The sequence below is a fragment of the Ostrinia nubilalis genome, chromosome 1 (assembly GCF_963855985.1).
Source record: "Ostrinia nubilalis chromosome 1, ilOstNubi1.1, whole genome shotgun sequence".
NCBI classification, from domain to species: Eukaryota; Metazoa; Arthropoda; class Insecta; order Lepidoptera; family Crambidae; genus Ostrinia; species Ostrinia nubilalis.
This window is the reverse complement of record NC_087088.1, coordinates 10530164-10553909: the sequence shown is the minus strand read 5'-3', so window position 1 is coordinate 10553909 and position 23746 is coordinate 10530164. Positions and strand designations below refer to the sequence as shown.

Genomic DNA, 23746 nt, shown 5'->3' with positions numbered 1-23746 from the left:
AACCAAAAATTGTCGACAATTACAGCAAAAATTTACCAAGTGTTATACCATTTTGGAATCCTTACTAAATGCGCCAAATTATGACGTCACTTGCCACACTCGCGTAGTACATTTTTTTTTCAGTACAGTCAGTTTAAACTAGGCAAAATTTTTATTTTGAAAATTTTTTTGAGAATAACGTATTTTTTTCATCCAAGCTGGAGCAGCTGGTTTTGTAATTTTGATAACAATTTAGAGAAGCATTATTCAGGGTTACATAACAAAAAAAAAATTTGGAAAAAGTGAAGATTTGTGGCAACACGAGTAAAAGGACCGTCACCTGGAGTAGAATTTTTTGATTTTTTTTAAATGCCTATTATTTTTAAAATATGCCACATAGATTTTTTTTTATATTTTTCTGATAACCAGCACAACTTGCCTCAACACCCAGTTTCGGCTTGACGTTACATTACGGGACACCCTGTATAAGCAAATTTATATAAAAAAGTGCGATTACAAATCGGAAATATTTGCTTTTTAAAGACTTATAGCGATTTGAATTTTCCATCTTCATAGTAAAATGTCTCTAAAGATGCACGTCTCATTCTCATTGGGATATATTTATAGATAATTATGGGGGCTTATTCGCAAGAACGAGGGGCACACTTTCATCAAAATATAGTGGGATTTGAGAGACGACGTTACCAAGGCCAGTAAACTGAAAGCATGATAGGGTTAGATTTTTATGAGAAAAATCTTGTATGGAACATGACATTAAATTAGAACTTTACATTTTTAATAAATATTTAGACTCTATTTTAAATTTTCTCTTGTGAGAATGAATCTTAAATGGATGCTTGGTATGTTTTAATAATACGAAAGAATGAAAGAAAGAAAGAAAAAAAAATATTTGGCAACAAATTAAATCATCTCTATGTTCATGTTTCATACATTCATTGATATGAATTTTTCTATTTTTTACAAATAAAAGCAAATTCAGAACAATTTTTTGTTGTTATTCTTATTTCTAGGTATTAAAGAAATAAAAATAAGCTATGCATAACCCGTGCGCAAAAATGCTGTAGACAGTTGTTATAAATTAATAACAGTAGAGATATAGAGTGGTTGATCACATTTTACGACATGGCAGATTCCAAAAAGTAAATCCTTGCTATCAAATATAAAAAGAAGATAATCTATACTTATAATAAATCTGTAGAGAGGTCAATTCTGTACATTAAATATATTTTCAAAATAACTATCAGGGGGTGATTAGTGATCGATACTGATGCCAAAAATGCAATCAGTAAAATTTTTGTCTGTCTGTCTGTCTGTCTGTCTGTCTGTCTGTCTGTCTGTCTGTCTGTCTGTATGTTCCTTATAGAAACAAAAACTACTCCACGGATTTTAACGAAACTTGGTACAATTATTCTTCATACTCCTGGGCAGGTTATAGGATACCTAGGAATTCCCACGGGAATGGGAATTAGCGGGAAAATCGTTTTGTATGAAAAATCTGAACCGCTTAAGTTAGACGCTTGAAATTCGGCATGCAGGTACCTTAGTAAACTTAAAGCTTGGTTACAACAGGATATTGCAAAATTCCCACGGGAACGGGAGTTAGCGGGAAAAAACATTTGTATGAAAAATCTAAACCGCTTAAGTTAGACGCTTGAAATTTGGCATGCAGGTACCTTAGTAAACTTGAAGCTTAGTTACAACAGGATATTGCAAAATTCCCACGGGAACGGGAGTTAGCGGAAAAAAACATTTGTATGAAAAAATCTAAACCGCGTAAGATAGATGAAGGGGGTAAAACGGGATCCACGCGTACGAAGTCGCGGGCGGCCGCTAGTAATAGAATATTTTTAGAGAGCAATACCATGACCACGGCTTTTTGCTTTACGGGACAATCAATGAGATATTAAACAGCTAAAGGGGCTATTATAAGATTAGATTTAGATAAACTAAGAAGCGGTCCCCTACAACTAACTACTAATGTTTTGAAGGGACAAATAAAAAATATTGACTTAAAGGATGAATGGCAAGATGGCTTTGCGTCCTTTAGGGTACTCCGGGAATTCCTTCTTGTAGTTGCGATGTTTGCCGAGTGCCCAAACAGCCATTTGATAGAAGCCGGCCGCCGCAAACAAACCAGCTGAAACGAAAAATCATAAGATAAATATTATTGAAGTCAATCAGTCAAGTTTATGGGCAGGTGTAGAATAATGCACCATAAGTACAGGACTATAAGTACCTAGGTCGCTTAAATAAATAAATATATAAAACGTAAATAACATAATTAAAAGTAATTACAAGGCTTAGGCAATGGTCTCCCTATTAAAGCTATACGCGGCGTACGACGCACACAGGTGAAATTTGCTCAAAAGTTGGCCAAAATTACGTTAAGTGTGTTTATGCCTATATATTGCTGTAGTCTGTCTAAAATAATAGTTTAAAGGTGATTTAAAAAGAAAAAGTAACAAATGTGTTCATTGATGTATTTAGTCTTACTAATAATTTGTTAAAAATTTGATAAATTTTTAAAAATACAATTACGATGCAGAAGTTATTTTTGGTTCTTTTAAAAGTTTTATTACATCTTAAGGATAGGGAATACTAATGGAATGCTATTCTGGGAACTGCCTGAAAAAATATTATGAGTATTTTTAAAATTCATAGAAATTGTCAGTTTTGCAATATTTTGTTTAGGTGACGCAGTTTGACGCAGCTAATTTTGGTGTCATATGAAAGCCATAGATATGTTCTTTCGAAATATGTAAAAGAAACGGGTTGATCGCGCTTGATCATGAACTTTTTCACTGTTTAAAAAAAATAAACTCTTAAAATATAGACTTCTATTCAAACCTATATATCTATAACATAGTAAGTAATGTAGACTGTTTAGTAATACAGAAATAATAAACTAACCTGGAAGTATAGAATCCATATGTTTTATACCAAATATCAACTAAATAAAAGTTAAACGTTGTTGTTAAACAAGAGCTAAAAATTATAAAAATTACTCAACAAGAAAAACTGTTTATATCAAATGTTGTGGGTATCTGGATAAAAAGTGTTAAACTTTTTAAATATCATTTATAGATGGCGCCATATGTCTTGTTCCTATATTAGGTTACTAATTTAGAATCGGAGTAACTTTGCTTTTTTTAATTTTGGCCACAAATTACGTACATTTCACCTGTGTGCGACGTCAGCAACAAACGTTCCTATTGACGCCATACGCCGACGTCAACTTCTGAAAGAGACCACAACAGTACACTAGCTTAAGCGCCGACCACCGACTCTTAGTTGGCCGATATTGGCGCACATTACACGGATTTGATATCGGCTGATTCTTCATACAAATTAGCATCGGGCCCAACTATCGGCTAACTAAAAGACGGTGGTGTCGGTGGTCTGCGCCTAGGCTTAATTTATCATTGTGAAGTGGCCTACGGCATGACGCTGTTCGCGGCCTACGGCATTTATATTATTTATAGGAGACCACAGCCTTAGCGATCTCAAGAGATTTAAGTGTCATAAACGACTATTGGCCTCGACAAATGGGTGTAATAAAATCTCTAGTACGTTTCGTCTACTCACGGTAACGACCGTTCAAAGTTCGAGCAGATAATATAGCAATTAAGAATAAATCAATAAGGTTCTAAAAAATGGTATCAAGTATCAAGGTAATTTTGACTTTGATTATAAGAGCTCATAACAGGTCTAGCTTTAAGAATGGGTCTATAGTATATCAATCAATATCATACAAATTCATATGACTCATTAAATGAAATATAACACTATCTAAAACCTGTTCCTTTTTTACATGTAAGAACTGCGGTTTACTGAAACAGACTGCAATTCAAAGACATTCATGAAACTACGAAAATGCGCGCAGACAATTACATACAATTCAAATGAATTGGAAATTTATATTTCCTATGTAAATGCCGATTAACAAATGTCAAAGTTCATGGCGTTAAATATACATGAGATTTTAATCTTCCTACAACATTGGGTGAAGTTCAGTTCCATAAGTTTTAATGTTTTTAAAGATTTCTAAAAATAGATGTATAGTCAAATATTAGACATGATGGTTGCCTAGTCTCAAAGAAGACATACATCAAGTATAATAAATTGGAATCACAATCTACTTAACAATTCATATGTTTATACTATAAATATACGTTATAGTCTTTTTCACGTAAGATGATCCGTATGACACTTCAAGGTTATCCATATTACGCATACTGCATATGCAGAATATTTTTGAAAAAATATTTGTATTGTATCACAGAATAATAATAAGTACTACGTACAGAAGTTTTTCTTCGCGAAGGTATTCAAAAAAATTTATGCTCAATGTCATCAACAATATGGTGTAATTTAGCTTGTCTTATGAGTCGAGCACCGTTTTGTTGACATACGTCAGTGATCGGTACTGTCTTGATGCCATAGGGCTGACTGCTACAAGAAGCTACTGTGTCGCCATCTAGCGCACCACACTTGCATTCACTGCTCTTCGCGGCAACGCGCAGCTACATGCGGCCGCCAGTTATATAGTGTAAGAGCTAGCACCTAAATATTTTATAACACACATAACTGTGACAATTTATTTCACGTGGGCGAAGCCAAAAAGCTAGTAAGAAATAAAAATTCAATTCAGTAGGTATTTCAAACCAAATTTTATTACATAAACAAACATTATACTAATTTCATTATGGGCCCTTAGTATGTGAAAACTGCAATTGACGATATTTCGCACTGTTTTCAATATTATGTATTACAGAACGTATGTGTGATGGGATGATATTTTCGAAAACACGATTATAAAAAAATTTTCTCGAAAAAAAAACATTTACCTCTGGATTTTTTTATAAAAGTTTAATATGACCGTGTTTTACAATAAAATTCCTATAAAATCACAAAGATATCATGTTTGTCTCTTTGATTTCCTGGCTGTTTTAGATTTCAAAAACCTAAATATATTAATTTATTAACTTTCTGATAAAAATGTGAATGGCTCTTACGATGTCCCCCCCTTAAATCAAAATGTCTTTATTTGGTCTATATGCCCATCATCACTACGTAATAATTATAAAAAAAAAGTCGCTTTCCTGTCTGTCTGTCCCTATGTATGCTTAGATCTTTAAAACTATGCAACAGATTTTGATACGGTATTTAGGGTTCCGTAGCCAAATGGCAAAAACGGAACCCTTATAGATTCGTCATATAGTCTGTCTGAACATAGAACGTTTTTGTGCACTTTTTAAAATGAGTTAACCAAGTATATGGCTATTAGACTTGCACACGTCCGTCCGTTTTTTGTAGGATTAATATAATTAAGTAACATTTATTTTTTGCATTCGGCTCTTGGTCTAACCCAAACGAAACACGAACAACTAATGAACTAACAATGAACAAAGTTGATAAATTAGTAATATGTAAATAATGAATTTGTTTTACGAGCTGTCCCGGCGTACCCGCAAATTAATATAAAGTTGTTTAAGTGATTTATAAAATCGCAATATTAATTTTTGAAAGTAGGGTCATTGTGCTGGTTTTCTATCTAACTTCGGTTTTCGTCCATTTCACTGAGCTGCCATAAACACATGCGTAAAATTTGAATACAAAGTATTGTATTCACAGAAGGCAGTAGCCATCCCGCGCTAGTTTTGTTGCAATCTATAATGCCTAAGCAACAGTTCTACCTAAATGAAAATGTAATTTAAAAAGTAGTGAGTTCCAAAAAATTACGTAAATGCGCGGCCATACACCGGTCACCGGTACATTGCAGAAATCATCGCGCTAGAAAAAAAACGTGCTGACAGGAAAAGTTTTTGGCACGTATGTCTAATTGATAGCATTATAAACACAATTTTAAGTGTTTACTAAACTTCTTCATACAAAATTAAATCTTAGATGACTAAGGGTCATTTTTTTAAAGCAAAGCTCAGGTCATATAGCAGGCAAATCAACTCGGGAAGGGATCAACAACGTATCGCCTTTTGTGACATGGAGGTAATACTGGAGAGGAAATATAGATCTATACAAAAATTCGACAAATTAATGACAAACAGCTGTTTATCTCTTTCTAACTTACCCCTGGTGATGTATAAAAAAAAGAAATAGATAATGTTTGGTCAGTACTCATTCTGGCAACATTTTCATGTGACGTCACTAACTACCTGACTTGTGCCGAGTAGGTACCTACATACAAGATTTAAGAAAACAACATATTTATGGGCAATCAGCTGACAACTACACGCACACACACACACAAATACCTGTCAGCTGATTGCCTATATTGCGGCCATGTTGTTTTCTTAAATCGTGTATGTATTTATAATGCGTGTAAATGTGTGCGTAATGTACCGAGTACGTTTATTTTAAAGTTACGCCAAGTCCATGAGACATTGATATACGTCAGTATTTTGCGAGCTGTCATTGCCCTTCGCGCACTGTCATCGGCGAGGCAAGGCGTTTACGTTACGGTGCGTATTGTGTGTGCGTTGCAGTATGGACTTTAGTTGACTGCCTTTATGAGCACTCGAACGACATAAAATAATATGATACATTTATGTAAGGGTATTTTAAGATCACAAAGTTGGCAACTCCGATAGTTGGACGAAAACCAGCGCAAAGACCCTATCCTGTTTGACACCTATAATAATTGACAATAGCTGGCTCGGCGAACTTCGGCAAACTAATGTGTGACGTGAAGTGCCAAATCGCGGAAAATGTCGGAAGAAATACATGAATTTGCATGAATTATCATGAATAACAATAACCACTTATTTACCTCTCAGTGTCTTCAGGCAACTTAAAAAAAGTATATTGTGTGTTTTTATTATTATTTAGGCAGTTAAATACTGCACAGTATTTTTTACACAGTATTTTTTTATTTTTTTCCATAATACAAGAGTACGCGTGCGTGTGTCAATGCTCGCTCGTATCTCGTATGTGACGCCTTGTCGAATCGCCTCCTGTAGGTGGGCTATCGTGCGTGTTTTGTTTTCGATGTGAACTCGCGGAGATGAACAGGCCTGATTGTATTAGCAATATAATAAAAAAAAAATAACTACTTGTCTTGAAATATATAGTAAAATCTGAGTCTATTGATTATATTTTAATTAAATATGATGTAAAAATATTTTTTATTTAATGTACGCAATGTGTGAAACGGAATAGATTTAGTGCTGGGGTATTTCTTGTATAATAAAATCGATTATTTCCGCGGTTCATTAATCAATTGCAGTGAATACTTAGTTATTAAAAACATCACAAAAATCAACTATATTTTTCGATTATTGACTTTAATAAACGCATTGAAAATAAATTAATAGTTTTTGATTTAAGGAAACAAACAGTACCAGTACTTTTTAGGAATCGTTTTTTTGAACACGAACCATGAAATTTGAATATTATCAATAAAAAATTGTTACAATAATATTTTTAATTTAAAAAAAAACATGTTTTTTGTTAAATAACACCTATACAAAATATTTCTCTAAAAGTAGGTTTTACTAACTCTTCGAAAAAAATCGATAGATAAATCGTTATGTGACATCTCTAAATCTTTCAAACTCGAAACGTCATACGGATCATCTTAGGTGAAAAAGACTATAGTTAGTAGTATGTCTTCTTTGAGACTAGGCAACCATGTCTATATTATGTATCTGTTACGGCTAAAGATAGTTGTGAACATAAACTTAAGATTAGCCGGCTAAACTTAAGTAAGTTTATCTTCGAGAAGCAGCTAAAGTTCGATAGCATGTTAGTTTGCGTCGTGATATTCCATCTTTAGCCGGCTAATGTGCACATTAGCCAAAACGAAACGGCTAAAAATGTATTCGATGGGCGCGCCACCGCGCCAGGCCGACGCACAGTGGTCCCGATTTAATAAAACATGGACATTGATGCTAGAAGCACGAAATTTTTTTTGATGGTTACTGCTATGATAACTAATAAGGCAAAAAAATATTACAATCCTACGACGTCTATTTCGTAGTAAAAAAAAATATATACATATTTTTTGTATGGAAGAAATTACGTTTCTGTCAATTTTTCGAAATTCTTTAACGATGTCAAGACGCCGATCACACATGTTATAAAACAAGTGATTCTGAGTATTTCATGCGAAGATACTTGTCACTTATCTCTGCGTACTTTTGAGTTATCGAGGGTTGAAAAATCGATTTTTTTATATTAAATATTTCCATGAAAAATTGCCAGAATTACAATATGGTGTATAAGGGACACCTTTGATGACACATAACAACGACTCGCACTCGCGCGCGCTCGTATGCATCAACTTTTACTAAAATAAAAAAAAATTAAGGGAAATACTTAATACAACGTTGTATGTATAGGTCCGCTGGCCGTCAAAAAGTAGCTTATACGAGAGGTTACCCAATTTACAATATGTCCATCATTGATAACTCACACAAATATCGTCTCTCTCTGAAGGTTAACAAGTTTTTTTGGTTTCAAGAAGCTCTTGATAGGATGGAAGCCCATAAATACTCTCTGAAGCGAGAATGAATTTCAAATTGCGATATTGCCATTTTGACAAATTACATGATGTAACTAGCGCTAACGTTTATCTTCAGGTAGACACAGTTTTAAGTTAAAAGATTGTCTACTATTTCACACTGTTCTTCGTTTTGGAACAGTTCTTTGATTATAGGTAGTCGCTAATTTCGTTTTGTTAGACTCTTTCAGTTTAGCATATAAAGCGTAAACTAATTCCTCCTCAGAATGATCTAAAAGTGTTAGAGAGCGCCTCTTCTTCTGCAGAAGAAGAATTTTGCATAAATCTTCAAAAGGTTTTTTATTTATACTAAAAGTCGATGGTTGCACATCTACTTCCGCAGTCTCATCAACTGGAGCGTCTTCCTCAGTATTAACGTTGTCTATGCGTTGTGTTAAGTCGGTAAAAAACATTGTTTAAATCTATATTTTTACATTTCGGCCAGACCATTTCAGAGTCTAGCCAATGCGAATTCTGGTGCAAAAATGTCTTTTGGGCTCTGCTGGAAGCAGACCATATCTTTTTTGATATATTTCTTGTAAAATTACGACTTAATAATTTGATAATTACTCAAATCTTCGGAAGACAATTCAATGCCAATACGTTCGTCATTTTAGTCTGAAATGGTCTGGCCGAAATGTAAAAATATAGATTTAAAAAATGATTTTTACCGAATTAACACAACGCATAGACAACGTTAACACCGAGGAAGACGCTCCAGTTGATGAGACTGCGGAAGTAGATGTGCAACCATCGACTTCTGGTATAAATAAAAAACCTTTTGAAGATTTATGCAAAATTCTTCTTCTGCAGAAGAAGAGGCGCTCTCTAACACTTTTAGATCATTCTGAGGAGGAATTAGTTTACGCTTTATATGCTAAACTGAAAGAGTTTAACAAAACGAAATTAGCGACTACCTATAATCAAAGAACTGTTCCAAAACGAAGAACAGTGTGAAATAGTAGACAATCTTTTAACTTAAAACTGTGTCTACCTGAAGATAAACGTTAGCGCTAGTTACATCATGTAATTTGTCAAAATGGCAATATCGCAATTTGAGATTCATTCTCACTTCAGAGAGTATTTATGGGCTTCCATCCTATCAAAAGCTTCTGGAAACAAAAAAAACTTGTTATCCTTCAGAGAGAGATGATATTTGTGTGAGTTATCAATGATGGACATATTGTAAATTGGGCTACCTCTCGTATAAGCTACTTTTTGACGGCCAGCGGACCTATACATACAACGTTGTATTAAGTATTTCCCTTAATTTTATTTTATTTTATTAAAAGCTGATGCATACGAGCGCGCGCGAGTGCGAGTTGTTGTTATGTGTCATCAAAGGTGTCCCTTATACACCATATTGTAATTTTGGCAATTTTTCGTGGAAATATTTAATATAAAAAAATCGATTTTTCAACCCTCGATAACTCAAAAGTACGCAGAGATAAGTGACAAGTATCTTCGCATGAAATACTCAGAATCACTTGTTTTATAACATGTGTGATCGGCATCTTGACATCGTTTAAGAATTTCGAAAAATTTACAGAAACGTAATTTCTTCCATACAAAAAATATCTATATATTTTTTTTTACTACGAAATAGACGTCGTAGGATTGTAATATTTTTTTGCCTTATTAGTTATCATAGCAGTAACCATCAAAAAAAATTTCGTGCTTCTAGCATCAATGTCCATGTTTTATTAAATCGGGACCACCGTGCGACGGAGGGCTTGAGGGGGCGGTGGGGAGACAACGCGCACGCAGTTTTATTTTGTAATTTTAAATACCTACAGAAGATTCAATTGTAATGACCAAATGGTTCCTTATTATTATATTTTAATGATTAGGTAGATATTGTTTTAAGTGATTAATATTTTGTTATTGTAATAATTGTAATTTTGAATACCTACATAGGTACATAAAAGTATGTGTAATGAAAGTGATTATTTTTAACACGTTCCGCCGCGGTAACGGCACATTCAGTAAAGGTGGAATTCATTCATATTATGGCAGTACGGGTCTCGCCGTTTTCACGAAAATCAATCTAAAAATCACTACGGCAACAACCGTCGATTTTACATTAGAGTTTCATAGAGAGCAGACTTGTTGTTGCAAAATATTGTGAACAACAGTACGGGTATAGGTGTATGAAACATTTATGTGAAGATTGTTAGTGTCATAGTGGACTGGAGTACAGCGTCGGAAAGTGTTAATAAAGTTTTCGTATCAAAATAGTAAACATTATTACATTGTTTCCTTTTCCTTCTACATTTTTAGCCAATGGCCTGCGGTTACACTTAAGTTTAGCCGGCTAAAGATAGAAGAAACTAACATTAACACCTCGTCGAAGATAAACTTAAGTTTAGCCGGCTAATCTTAAGTTTATGTTCACACCTATCTTTAGCCGTAACATATCAATGAATTTAAATGATACACCTATAAAGTTTATAAAAATATGTATCAATGAATTTAAATGATACACCTATAAAGTTTATAGGTGTATCATTTAAATTCATTGATAAATATTTTTTTTTTCCTCTCTCAATGACATTTTAAATAAATTGAGACTATCAATCACGCGAGGGACATAAAACGAGTAAAAATGATCATCTTACTGAGCGATTATTTCACTTATTGTACGGTGAGAAGTTAAAATCATAAACAAACTTAGCTTACTTTCTTCCGCATGAAATATCAAGTACAGGATAGGAAAACTTTTACAGTGAGTAAATAAAATATTTACCTGGAGCACATTTGGTCATAATTGTGAAGAAGAGCCATGATCCAAACTCGTAGGTATAGTTGGGACAAGAGACAAAGTTGAAAAGTTGAGTTAGAGGATTTCCATCAGGAACAGGGATTCGTCGCACTTTGGTGCCCGGTGGCCTGAGGTTTTTCAACAAAATGTGAATGCTCAAATTTCCCAATTCGCACAGCTGAAAGGAAAATGATAAAGCTTACAATAATTGATAATTTCAAAGGATAAATTAATTTTAAAACATGCCTCAAACATTCATTACATTTAAAAGTAAAGATAAATACATAGTATAGGTACTGATAACGTAATCTTGTTAATCAAGACTTTGTAAATTTATTTAACTGTTGTACCATTTTATTTCACTTTTGGTATCATATGTAAAGGTGTGCCAAAAATGTACTTACTACAAAACCAGTCAAACCAACATAGAACCAGGTATCACTTGGAGGTGTGTATAGAGGATGGTTGACGTGGTATGCCACATATAAGGTAAACATCCAGTAATATCCACAGTTCTTGAACAAGTTGCTGAGTGGCATTGTGCCATGAGAAAAGCGGTGCACAAATAAAGTTTCTAAGAGCCTCTTAGCATAATGTCCAGTCCAGCATAATGCAGCAACACTGAAAAATTTTACATATTTAGGTTAACACTTTACTTAGATAGCATGAGTCTTACAATTGACAAAATATTAACTTTGACATTGCCTTACTTGGCAACAGCTCCAGGGGAAGAATTTTGAGCACCATAAACGAGCCATGGACGTTGATAAACCCATAAATAGACAAGGAGAGGTCCAGCATATTCAGCTAAAAACACATTCTTCCAAGCAATCTGAGGACCCAGATCTTTTAAGTACAACTTGGCACCATTTTGCACATTTAAGGATTTCAGTGAATCCTCGTCATTCAAAGCTTTTCCCTTTGCTTCTAATTTGATAGCTTGACGGTCAGGGTAAAGAAACTTCTTTATATTTCTATGAATTTTATCTTTTACGTCTTTTACCGTTGCATCTTCTTTCAGTTGTATTTTTCCAAGCGGCTTAGAACCGGCGACGCTTAAAATTTCGATCTGAAATGGCAGGGATAGAAATGATATGAATGATAATGATATTTTTACCTATCTACACAAAACTATAAGCAAAAAGACTTACTTCCATTTTCTTCTGTAGCCACACAACTAGATCTCTTCAAATCACGTCAACCTGTCTTTCTATGTACAGCAATACAGCCCAAAGAATACATGAGAATGTCTCCAACTTCCTCATTGGCTCTAGAGCAATTCCAAGTATACCATCAATAAAAGCCTAATTAGAGTCATCAAACCTCTCAGTCATTCAATTAGAGCCATTAGAACTTCATAACTATGAGTTGTTTTCTATGTGTAAGCTGAGGACACGTGTCTCCAGCTGACACATCTGTATCTTCGTAAATATTTATGCTACGATAATGTATTATACCTCATAAATTAAAGTCGAATTCAAATAGTAGGCTTTCCACTTTTCAAGACTTTAGCTCAAATACTGTTAAAACCACGATCAAAAAACTATGTGCGAGCTGGAGTACCGTGTCTCCAGCTTACACATCTGTATCTTCGTAAATATTTAAGCTACATCAATGTTTTATATCTCATAAATTAAAGTCGAATAAAAAAACCCGACTTCAAATCTTTCAAAGCTTTATTTCGAACCGTTTTCGAACTACGAACCGATACGTATGTGTAAGCTGGTGACACGTAACACACGGTGGATTATTAAAACCGTATAAGTTAGAGTTGCGTTTTAAAGATCAAATAATTCGTTATAATTAAAGTACACACGAGACATAATTTCAAATCTCTAGGCCTCTTAGTTTCAGAATTAAAAGCCAAAAACTATTTTCCCGCCAAATAATTCAAATAATATGGGTCGACTGCGACGTTGCCGTTCCGTGCGTCCACTAGAGCAGTCGAATTTGAACCTAAAAACTAGCACTGTTTGAATCATTTTTATTTGTAGTTTAAATCATTTAATTTCGATTAAATAAGAATTTTAGACTAGGAGCCGGCTGATTTCTGTATTGAGTACCTAATAACCTATAAAATATTTTGATAATAAGTTTTTATTTTGATCACAATGTTTTATTTAATCGAGGCAAAAACATTGCAGCTATACTAATATTATAAATGTGAAAGTAACTTTGTCTTGCTTTCACGCCTAAACCACTGAACCGATTTTGATGAAAGGGTTATGCCCACTTAGTATGGGACCTTTGGCCTGAGGTGGACAGACATTACAGCATGTAATTTGTTATTTATTAAATAGTCTATACCAGTAAGAAACAGAATATAAATATCATTTTGTATCCAAGTCCTTAAAAAATTTTTTTTTTTGCTTGAGACTAGAAAGGTTAGAAGCAAAATAAAACACCATTTTTTTATTATTATTTTTTTAATCTGACTCATGGGTCAATAAAATATTGTCTAGAAACTAGGCAGGTGGAAATACATGTTCCTGATACCTTGCCTGATCAAAAACCACAAAATTGTCATAACATGAGCACAGCAACCTACTGTTATTCGGCCAATATAAGGGCAAATGAATCCTCGTCCCATCATGTGTTTGTTGGGGCTCCACAGCATGTGTAGCAGCTCGATCAGCTCACTGCCATCAGGGATGACATATTTGGTCAGATCCCCGCAGCTGAAACAAAGAAATTAATTATGGTATCATTCAAAATTCATTCTTTAAGGTATTGAGATGTGATGTCAATTTTTATTTATCAGTAAGAAGTATTTGTATAGAAAAAAATAAACACTTTGTTAAAATATATCAAGCCAATGTCTTTAATAAAATATAATGAAAATAATTATGAAAAAACTTACTTGAAGAGGTGAAATCTGTTCCATTATTACATTATTATCGAATATGTGATTCTCTTTCCGTGTTAATATGCAGATATTTGTAACAAAGATAATCCACGTTAACTGTGACCAGTGCTAGTGGTTGCTTCTTCATTTGAAATATTATTTGTCCTTGATTGGTGCAGAGCCACACCGTGGCCACGGTCCAACATGAGTGACAACATACACTGCTGTTATCAATCTAAAAAAAAAGTTTTATTAGGATTATGGTAATCTACGTTAAAGGTAGTTGATCAAATACATTGTAAAAGGTATTCAACAAATCCACACGCTCATTCAATAACTTACCAGCTGAAGAGTCATCCACTGACATTATAACCAACTGAACTTGAATAAGCTCTAGGCTATAATCGCCTCCTCTGCATCATGGCAGCTACACAATTTTATTGATACATATCATAGGTTCCTCATGAGATTGAGGAATTGCTGGTTGCATTATCCAAAATCGGGCTGGGGTCAACATTGGGGCTCGGGTCGGAGTCTATACGTAAGCCGTGGTCGGCGTTTGGGCAAGGTTCGATGTCCGAAAGTGAGCCATTGGTCATTGGTTGTTCAAGAGTATGCCAGGGTCATCGGGAAGGGAAGCATCGAGGACCATGGTCAAAAAAATAAAGTCGTCAAAAGGGAAACTTATACAACACTCTTCTGCTTTTAATTTGGCAAATACTTGGTTTTAAGAACTAAACAACACTCACGATGAAAAATACAAAACAAAGCGAATGACAGATAAAATAAACAGCTGTGATAATATTTTCAGTGTTGCCATGCTAATAATGTGTTGACGAATAAAAATAATCGATATAAAAATCGATTGTATTTTTTGATGACTCGAAATAAGGTGTATAATAAGGTGTGTGTGAAATAAGGTTTCATTTAGTTATTTAAATATTTTTGGTAGTGTTATTGGAATATTAAAAAGGTTTTATAAATGACATTTTAATGAATACGTGTTTAAAAAAATACTAATTGTCACAGTCAAAAAACAATCGATATGAATCGATTCTTACCGATGAGATTCATTTTGGCAACACTGAATTGAGTGTTAAAGACAGGAAGTTGTAATTATCACATAAAGTACTATTTAAATTGGATTTTTATAAAGGCAAATTGATACAAAGTTACACTAAGTGAATACATTAAAAATTAATTAAATTCATATTTTCATTAGCAGCTTGTCCACGCCAGGCCAGAAATGAACATTGTCCTTTGACATAGAGATGGTTGAGTCCCGGGAAAGGACCATAAAGTTAATATTCCTTCGGAATATTAACTTTATGGAAAGGACGTAGGATAGATTTTATCCCAGTTTTTGAAATATGATAAAGATTTTCGTCATTATCATATCATCTGAAAATTATAAATAACTTGAAAAAATCGAGTATTCGGGTAGCCCTAGTGATACTCTACCTCTGGGCTTCGGCTTGAGAGTACTTTTTGGGAAACCTTCCTTGTACAGGTGAACAATGGTGGCGCCCCCTATCAATGTGTTGGTGGGACAGTTCAGTTTAGTGGGTCTTTTATAGCTGAGACCATAGAGAAAAGTAATACATAGGAAATAGAGAGCCCTCTCTGTCAAATTTTTGAACCTACTAATTGACAGCCTGGTGTTAAATTCCCTGTACTTAACCTACGTACGTAACGCTCACATACATACATAGTACACGCACACATACATACATAAAGTCCACGCACACATACACACAGTTCACGCACACAAAGGCCCTCATAACCTTCAAAGAATTATTGTTTTTATGATGTACAATGTAGATTTTTTTCAAATCCATTATTTTGAAAATATTTATCTTTATGGTGTACGTATTGTATTATTTTCAAAACAATGGATTTGGAAAAATTCTACATTGCACATGGAAATGCAAATAAGTAAACAAAAACTTTTGAATTTAATAATTTTACTTTATTTATGAACACACATAATATTATACACCAAAAGCGTCTTTTCGCAAAGTTTTCAACAACATTAAAAAAGCATTTGCACATTGAGAAAACTCAGATCACTTGTGAACATAACAGAAAGTTTCTTCGCGATTCACGAAGGAACGAACAAAACTCCGATGAATGAGAACAGCAGCAGGTACGAAGGAATGAACTTGAATTTGACTCGACGACTCTTCAATACTTTAATAGGGCCACAGAACACTTAAATGATGGCTAAGAAAACAAGAATGAATTTAACATAACAAAAACAACACCGGCCATTTTGGGGGAAAAACAAAGTTGCCATATGTTAAATAGTAATTTCTACTACTCTATTATGTAAATTGTAACAAAAAATGTCACCGTTCAGTTTTAAATTAAAACAAATTAATTTCATTTAAAAAAAGTTTTCACATTGTAATTAACAATATTCTCAAATATATTTTAATTAAGAAAAAAATGAAAATATGAAGGAAACAGGAGCAGCGACATCTAGAGCGTTTTAGGGTAGTTAAAAAGTATTTGAATTTATTCACCGATGTCGCTGTTTGGAAGCAAGTTTCACTTCGATGACCGTTGTATGGAAGTTTCCGCACCCTGGCTGAGACGGTTCATTGTTCAATACAATCAATTCTTTCCTCTCTATTATTTTAGGTGCCTTATGTACGTATAGATTACGCACATTCTTTTTATATGAACGTAAGGGTGGGATTTAGGGGGCACAAAACCGGTTTTACCGAAACCGAAAAAAAAACTGTATTCAGACATGGCAAAACCAGGTTATTCTTGGAAATATAATAGCTAGAATGAAATACTAAAATAACAATCAAAAACGTTTTTATTCAGCTCGATTATTATCACAGATCAATTAACATTTTTAATAATTAAGGTAGATACACTTTACTAGAAATCCGATGATCTACGTTCTTGTCGGGTATCACTAATGAAATAAAATTCCTACTTCATAAAACTAATTAATCAGGTAAATTATTTATCACAGATCGATCAACTTTTAATAACCTAAGTAGGGTAAGGTGGGGCACAATGTTAAATTACCAGAAATAGAAAAAAAAAGTGATTGATATCATATTGATTCATAAAGCTGATTCGTACTAACAACTTTCATTTTCGACTCTTATTACAACTGGAAGCTGGAAACATTGAATTTTCAGATAGATCCAGTTTATTCTGTAACTTATTATTGGTACCGTTTGAAAGAGCTCATTAAGCACTTTCAGGATCAGTAACCAGTTTTTTAATATCTTGTATAGTTAAGAAATAATCGAGTGAGATCACTTAACGTTTCCACCCTGTATAGTTGTTGCCCATTTTTGCCACTTGACGTGGCAGAATCGTGGGACTTCACGGTATTTAAATAAAAATTAAAGTGGTTGCGTTTAGAAACGCCACAAATATTTGAGTCTTTGGAAACAAGTTCGTTATTATACTTGTATATTAAAATATAATTTTGTTTTACCTAGCTTTTTCTTATTAATAAAATATAGGTTATTAAGTACTCAATACACAAATCAGCCGGCTCCTAGTCTAAAATTCTTATAATCGAAATTAAATGATTTAAACTACAAATAAAAATGATTCAAACAGCGCTAGTTTTTAGGTTCAAATTCGACTGCTCTAGTGGACGCACGGAACGGCAACGTCGCAGTCGACCCATATTATTTGAATTATTTGGCGGGAAAATAGTTTTTGGCTTTTAATTCTGAAACTAAGAGGCCTAGAGATTTGAAATTATGTCTCGTGTGTACTTTAATTATAACGAATTATTTGATCTTTAAAACGCAACTCTAACTTATACGGTTTTAATAATCCACCGTGTGTTACGTGTCACCAGCTTACACATACGTATCGGTTCGTAGTTCGAAAACGGTTCGAAATAAAGCTTTGAAAGATTTGAAGTCGGGTTTTTTTATTCGACTTTAATTTATGAGATATAAAACATTGATGTAGCTTAAATATTTACGAAGATACAGATGTGTAAGCTGGAGACACGGTACTCCAGCTCGCACATAGTTTTTTGATCGTGGTTTTAACAGTATTTGAGCTAAAGTCTTGAAAAGTGGAAAGCCTACTATTTGAATTCGACTTTAATTTATGAGGTATAATACATTATCGTAGCATAAATATTTACGAAGATACAGATGTGTCAGCTGGAGACACGTGTCCTCAGCTTACACATAGAAAACAACTCATAGTTATGAAGTTCTAATGGCTCTAATTGAATGACTGAGAGGTTTGATGACTCTAATTAGGCTTTTATTGATGGTATACTTGGAATTGCTCTAGAGCCAATGAGGAAGTTGGAGACATTCTCATAAAGAATACTCCCGCCTGCCATAAAATGTTGTTAATTTAAGGTAAATCCGCCAATGGCAATTAATCAATGAATTTTACAAAAACGAATGTGCAAATTAGTAATTTAGTACAGACCGAAACCACGAAACGAAGGCGACGAGTCGATGCGAGCGAGCTCCGTAGTCCGTCCGTCCGTCATTCATCAGTCAACCAGTGAATCAAAGAGCATAAAAGAGTAAGAGACGGCACTCCATAGATATTTTTTGAGCTCACGCACACATATGCATTTTAGAGAACGACCCGCAAATCTTTACCAACCGCACAAACTGCAGGCGGAGCTACCAACATAATGCCTTATTTTCTGACAGTATTAGTGACGTTCGTAATAACTTATCGATTATCGATACTTTGCTAGGGTTGTAATTGCATATCGATATCTAGTATAGGAACCTTCAATATTTTAATGATTACTATTTTTATTTTATACTATGTGTAAGTAAAACGAAGTTTTGTAACATAAATTATTTATTTCGAAATAAAATAGGTATATTACAATAAGTATTGAACATGACATAGCAGTTGTAGGCATGAGGAATTATTGAAAATTATAACAAAGTACAGAAATGATAATTTTGTAAACTTTTATTTTCACAACTTTTTCTAAGAAAAAATAGGATTTTTATTTATAAACATCTTTAATTTTCTTATCAGCTGATCGAACCTCAGCCCTAAGATTACTTTTCAATGCTTTGTTGCTGTGCTTTTATACTTTTGTCAGCAAAATTGTTTTCACTTTTTATGAAGCTGTCATTAATGATTTTACAACTTTTTCTTAGAAAAAGGTAACTTAATATTTTAAACATCTTATCATAAATTTCTTTATTATGTTGTTGACATTTAAACCAACTAAAATTACAATTTGTACTCAACATTAAGAAAATGAATTTTCCAACATTTTCCATATATATCTGGTCGGCAATATGGTCATGATAAAATTGTTTAGCTTCATTTACGGTGGTACATAATTGAATTGTTGGATAAACGAGACTTTTTTTATCATGCCACCATTCGCGAAGAGATATATATGCATACAAATCATTGTCAACAGGAGTTTTCACGCTCAAACACTCTTCACAAATTAAACAAGAACTGTTCTGTAATAGTTTGGCAGCTAAATACCCGCTTACATATACTACTGGTTGGTTTTCAAGGCTACACAAATTTTCAATGGGCTGTTCTAAGTTTTCAGGGTCCGGGATAGACAACACAGGATAAAATTCAGTGTCTGTGGAATCTTGAAAATTAATTTTTATTTCTGTTGTTTTTAAATTAGTTTTTAAAATGTCTTTATATTCCAGCATATGTTTATTGTTGTCTGCTTCACAATTAGCACTTCTGCTATGAGGCACTTTCAGCCCAGTAACCATGCTTGTTTTAAGCGCTGCAGTAAAGTGCGTGATAGTGGGATTTCTATTGGTTACACTGTGTTGCCTAATGATTCCAAATAAGTTTTCCAGAGAGTCTTGGTTAAACTGTCTAAGGTTCATATATTTAAACCCTTCATTCTTTAACTTTTCCCAAATATCGTTTAAGGATTTGATAGATATTTGATATCCCTTTACGCATTTAACATTTTTTAGTATCGTGTTTTCTGCTGTTATAAATTTTATGGTTTTTAACTTATCAGTATAAAAGGTCCAAGACTCAATGTGATTACTTGATGTGGAAACATTTTCCCGGATCCCTTTCTTTACGTCATTTAAAGATGATGGACCATTTGTACAATCAAATAGTTTATCTAACTGTTCAATCACAAATGCTGTATCATTGCAATCAGAAACTTCTTTCCATGCCATCATTTTTAAAATAGCTGCCACGGTATTACTCAGAGCATGCGCAGCATACTTCACCCTCATCTTAGTTTTGAATGTTGGATTTACAATGGTACTATTCAGTTATTTAAAATTTAAAAAAATTCTGTTGTGTTCTTCTGCAACTACCAAATGCCTCCATTGTGCAATTTTTCCATCGAAAGACATATTTCCACTTTTAAAGAAATTGTTTCGTAATGATTTGAACAAGTGAGGGATGTCATAGATTATAAAAATTTTGTCATTATTTACAGAGAAAAAGTTGCTATCTATGCCTTGTCCACAGTTTCTTTTTAACATGTTAAGAGCTCCTATATTTGTAGATCCCTGATCACAAACTGTTGTTAGAACCACAAATCCGATTTCTTTTAATTTTTTGATGATGTCCGATATAATTTTTGCCAGTTTTGCTGTTGATATTGTGCCTTCCACAAAATAGTGCGCAATATATTGTTTGTATTTATGTTTAGCACCCTGTATCATAAACACTAACGCATGGTCTGCAATTTTCTTTTCTCGTCCCATGTTCTCGCCCTCTCCATAATCCACGTAGCCATCCACTTTATCAGCAATTTCGTTATAAATTATCCGTTTCTTTAACGCCATCTCGTCAAATATTAACGAGCAATATTTATTTTCCTTTGGCATACTTGATGCTTTTGCCTCTAACATATCAATTATATTTTTATTTATACCAGGCTCCATTGGTATATTTTTTAAAATCCTTTGGAGCGTTTTAGTGCTTGGTAGCGTAAACAGCTTTTGCATATAGCGGTATGCTTTAGGGGACCGTTTAAATATAGCCAAAGCATATATTTTGTTGGCTAAAGTCCACCTTTTTCCTTGTGACTTTTTTTTGTTATTCTGCACTACATCCTTTACTAACGATGTCAGCACTTCCGAATCTAACTTGTCTAAATTCACTCTTGACTTCGCTATATTCCTTATTGTTTTTTTTGCATTTTGTAACTGTCGCCAAAGCCTCTTCTCTTTAATTGTAAATGTTGATGAAGTGTCTGTAATAAAAACATTTCCATTAGTAAAAAAACAACATTAAAGCAAATTGAATTGAATATTGGTTAATTAATCAGCAATTTTACTTAGTTTTTTAAATTAGGTATGTTTTATCTTACCTTTCATTTCAATGTTTTTCTTAGGTCTTTTATAACTGTGGACTAATATTTCTGCCTGTGCATCTTGATGGCAAATGTTTTTATCATCTGAAATATTATAAATATGCAAATTAGTTTAAAATTTATTTTGTTGTTTTATGAAACATATTATTTCCAAATCAATCAATCATTATCAAGTTTTAAAAAAATGCAAAGACAGGATAATGATAGCTCTTCTCATAAAATATGAAGCGTGGGCCCACCTTCAATAACAATGACATAATATTAAATTAAAGGCATTTAGAGGTTTTAATGTTCTGCATTCTGGATGCGGTCTGCGGTTATGTCAAGACAATCTGTAAGTGGTCGTGATAAGGCAATCAGTCACGTGTGCTTTGCGTTCTTTGTTCGTATCCGCACGGGTCAAATCGCATTAATATAAAATGTACAGAAACCTAGAATGTTGTACATATAAGTTCATTTTGACCTGACTGCAGACTGCAGAACGCATCCAGGGTGGCATTCTTTAGTTTGACGGAAGGCATATTTTAGAAGGTAAATAATTAGTTTGTACACTTACCATGAGCAATGGGTTTATAGGTCATATGTTCTGGTGCATTGGAAGTAGAAGGAAGAGGTTCAAAAGTTGTTTTCGCAGAAATACCAGAATCTGGTATATCCACAGCTCCCAAACATGTTGAATTTAGTTGTTTGGTTGTAGTTGTAAGGGGAACTGAAAGCAGATAATGAAATGTGAATTGGGTAATAAAATGTCATGTTCTTACCCAACTTTAGGGTACAATCAGTCTAGTACATGTCTTGCTCACATTAAAAATTACTAGCTTATAAATATTATTAAACTAGCTGACCTGGCTAATTAATGTAGATTGCCTAAAATTTTTCAAATTGGTCCGGTACTTTTTTTGAAGAATTTGTATTACACAAATTACTAAAGTCCCTCTAACTCAACACCTCATTCTAAGCTAAATTGTGTTACGAGTGGGTTTACTACAATATTCAAGCTGTGGGGTTCTAACCCGCACTTTAGGCTATCTTGGCTTCGAGTTACGGAGCCGATCAAATACAAACAAACAATTAAATATTTCCTTTTTATATTATTAGTATAATTTTAGATAAACATACCTCGTTCAACTGGATTTGACTTCTTTGGAATGCAATATGAATGATCATAAAGAACTGTAACAAAGTATAGATATAATTAATAATTGAAATTATATATTATTTATTGATAAGCATACAACACATGTTTGTGGTTACAAAGAAAGAACCTTGTTAAATTGCATTCGGTTGGTTTGTTTTGGAACCCAAAGAAAATTAATTAAGACATCTAAATAATTCAGAAAAATTGATAGATAGTAAATTAAATTTTAAAAAAATAATTGAAGTCATCATCATACCTGTCTTGAGGTTTTCTTTATTGGAGTCTTTTACATGAAGAGGAAACTCTGTCAAAACTTCATCTGGCAAGATGGGATTGCTCAATTCCAGTGTTGGAATAGCTGAGTTCTTCAGCCGAGTTCCTTTGGCATTGAAGGATTCAGGAGTGAAGTGCCCACCACAAACAAACTTAAGTTGGTGTAACTTTTCAATAGGTACATAATATGCTAAGTCTTCTATGCCAGCATTTTTAACCCACATTCGACAACTGAAATAAGAAATACCTATTAGAAAAGAAAAAGAATAACAAACTGAAATTTATTCATCAACTAATTTCTTTTAGTATTGTTATGCAATTCATTTACAGAGTACGAAACAAAATACTGAAATTAAAAATTGGTTATGGTTATTTACTGTATGATTAAAAATATTAATCCCAGCCTTTAAGTTTACACAATCAGTAAAATTATCTTGTAATAAATGAGTGTTATTAGAAACTTACCGGTCAGAATCCAGAGGAAACCTACTCAAAAGTAAGGGTGATCCACCACGACTTCGCCTCTTATTACAAATAACGCACTTCTTGTTGTTTCTACTCTCCATTATCAGTAGAAGCCTAAAATGAAATAGGTATTAATTAAACAAAGCCTATAATTTCTCTCCAACCAGTGTCAATGCCCTGGTTCATGCATTTACCAGTTTTGAAAGTACATTTACATTTTCATCACATAGGGTTGTTTTTAATGAAAAATAGATTTGTAATAGATCTAATATTTCAAGTAAGTAGATAACATACCCATTAAACAGAAAAGTAAATAAGAGTTTAAACTTCTGTAGAAGTTGAAACACAGCTTATTTAAAAGAGTCTCTATCTCACAAAAAACATAACACTGAACAGCAAACTTTATCACGCCCGATACGGAGGAACTTAATCAACTC

At 33.5% G+C, this 23746-nt stretch overlaps 2 protein-coding genes and 1 long non-coding RNA gene across 3 annotated transcripts in view; all 3 read right to left on the bottom strand.

Annotated features, from left to right (window-relative positions):
• LOC135072122 (F-box/LRR-repeat protein 14-like) overlaps window positions 1-23746 on the bottom strand; it is an 82567-nt gene that overhangs the window by 27558 nt on the left and 31263 nt on the right. The gene's annotated exons all lie outside the window — the stretch shown is intronic.
• Window positions 1837-12520, bottom strand: LOC135071937 (probable very-long-chain enoyl-CoA reductase art-1). Its single transcript, XM_063965829.1, has 5 exons — window positions 12431-12520; window positions 11990-12348; window positions 11684-11900; window positions 11265-11457; window positions 1837-2137 (listed from the first exon to the last, which is right to left on the bottom strand). Exons 1-5 carry the CDS (start codon window positions 12434-12436, stop codon window positions 2010-2012), a joined length of 903 nt encoding a protein of 300 aa, XP_063821899.1. The 5' UTR covers window positions 12437-12520; the 3' UTR covers window positions 1837-2009.
• On the bottom strand, window positions 13687-14918 carry LOC135075761 (uncharacterized). The gene is made up of 3 exons (XR_010258105.1): window positions 14467-14918; window positions 14140-14359; window positions 13687-13957 (listed from the first exon to the last, which is right to left on the bottom strand). It is a non-coding gene; the product is annotated as an uncharacterized LOC135075761 (long non-coding RNA).

Coding starts and splice junctions, on each gene's coding strand:
- LOC135071937 (XM_063965829.1), bottom strand. Junction 11,901..11,989: donor TCCCCTGGAGCTGTTGCCAA/GTAAGGCAATGT, acceptor AAAATTTTTCAG/TGTTGCTGCATTATGCTGGA. Junction 2,138..11,264: donor TATGACCAAATGTGCTCCAG/GTAAATATTTTA, acceptor TTTTCGTTTCAG/CTGGTTTGTTTGCGGCGGCC.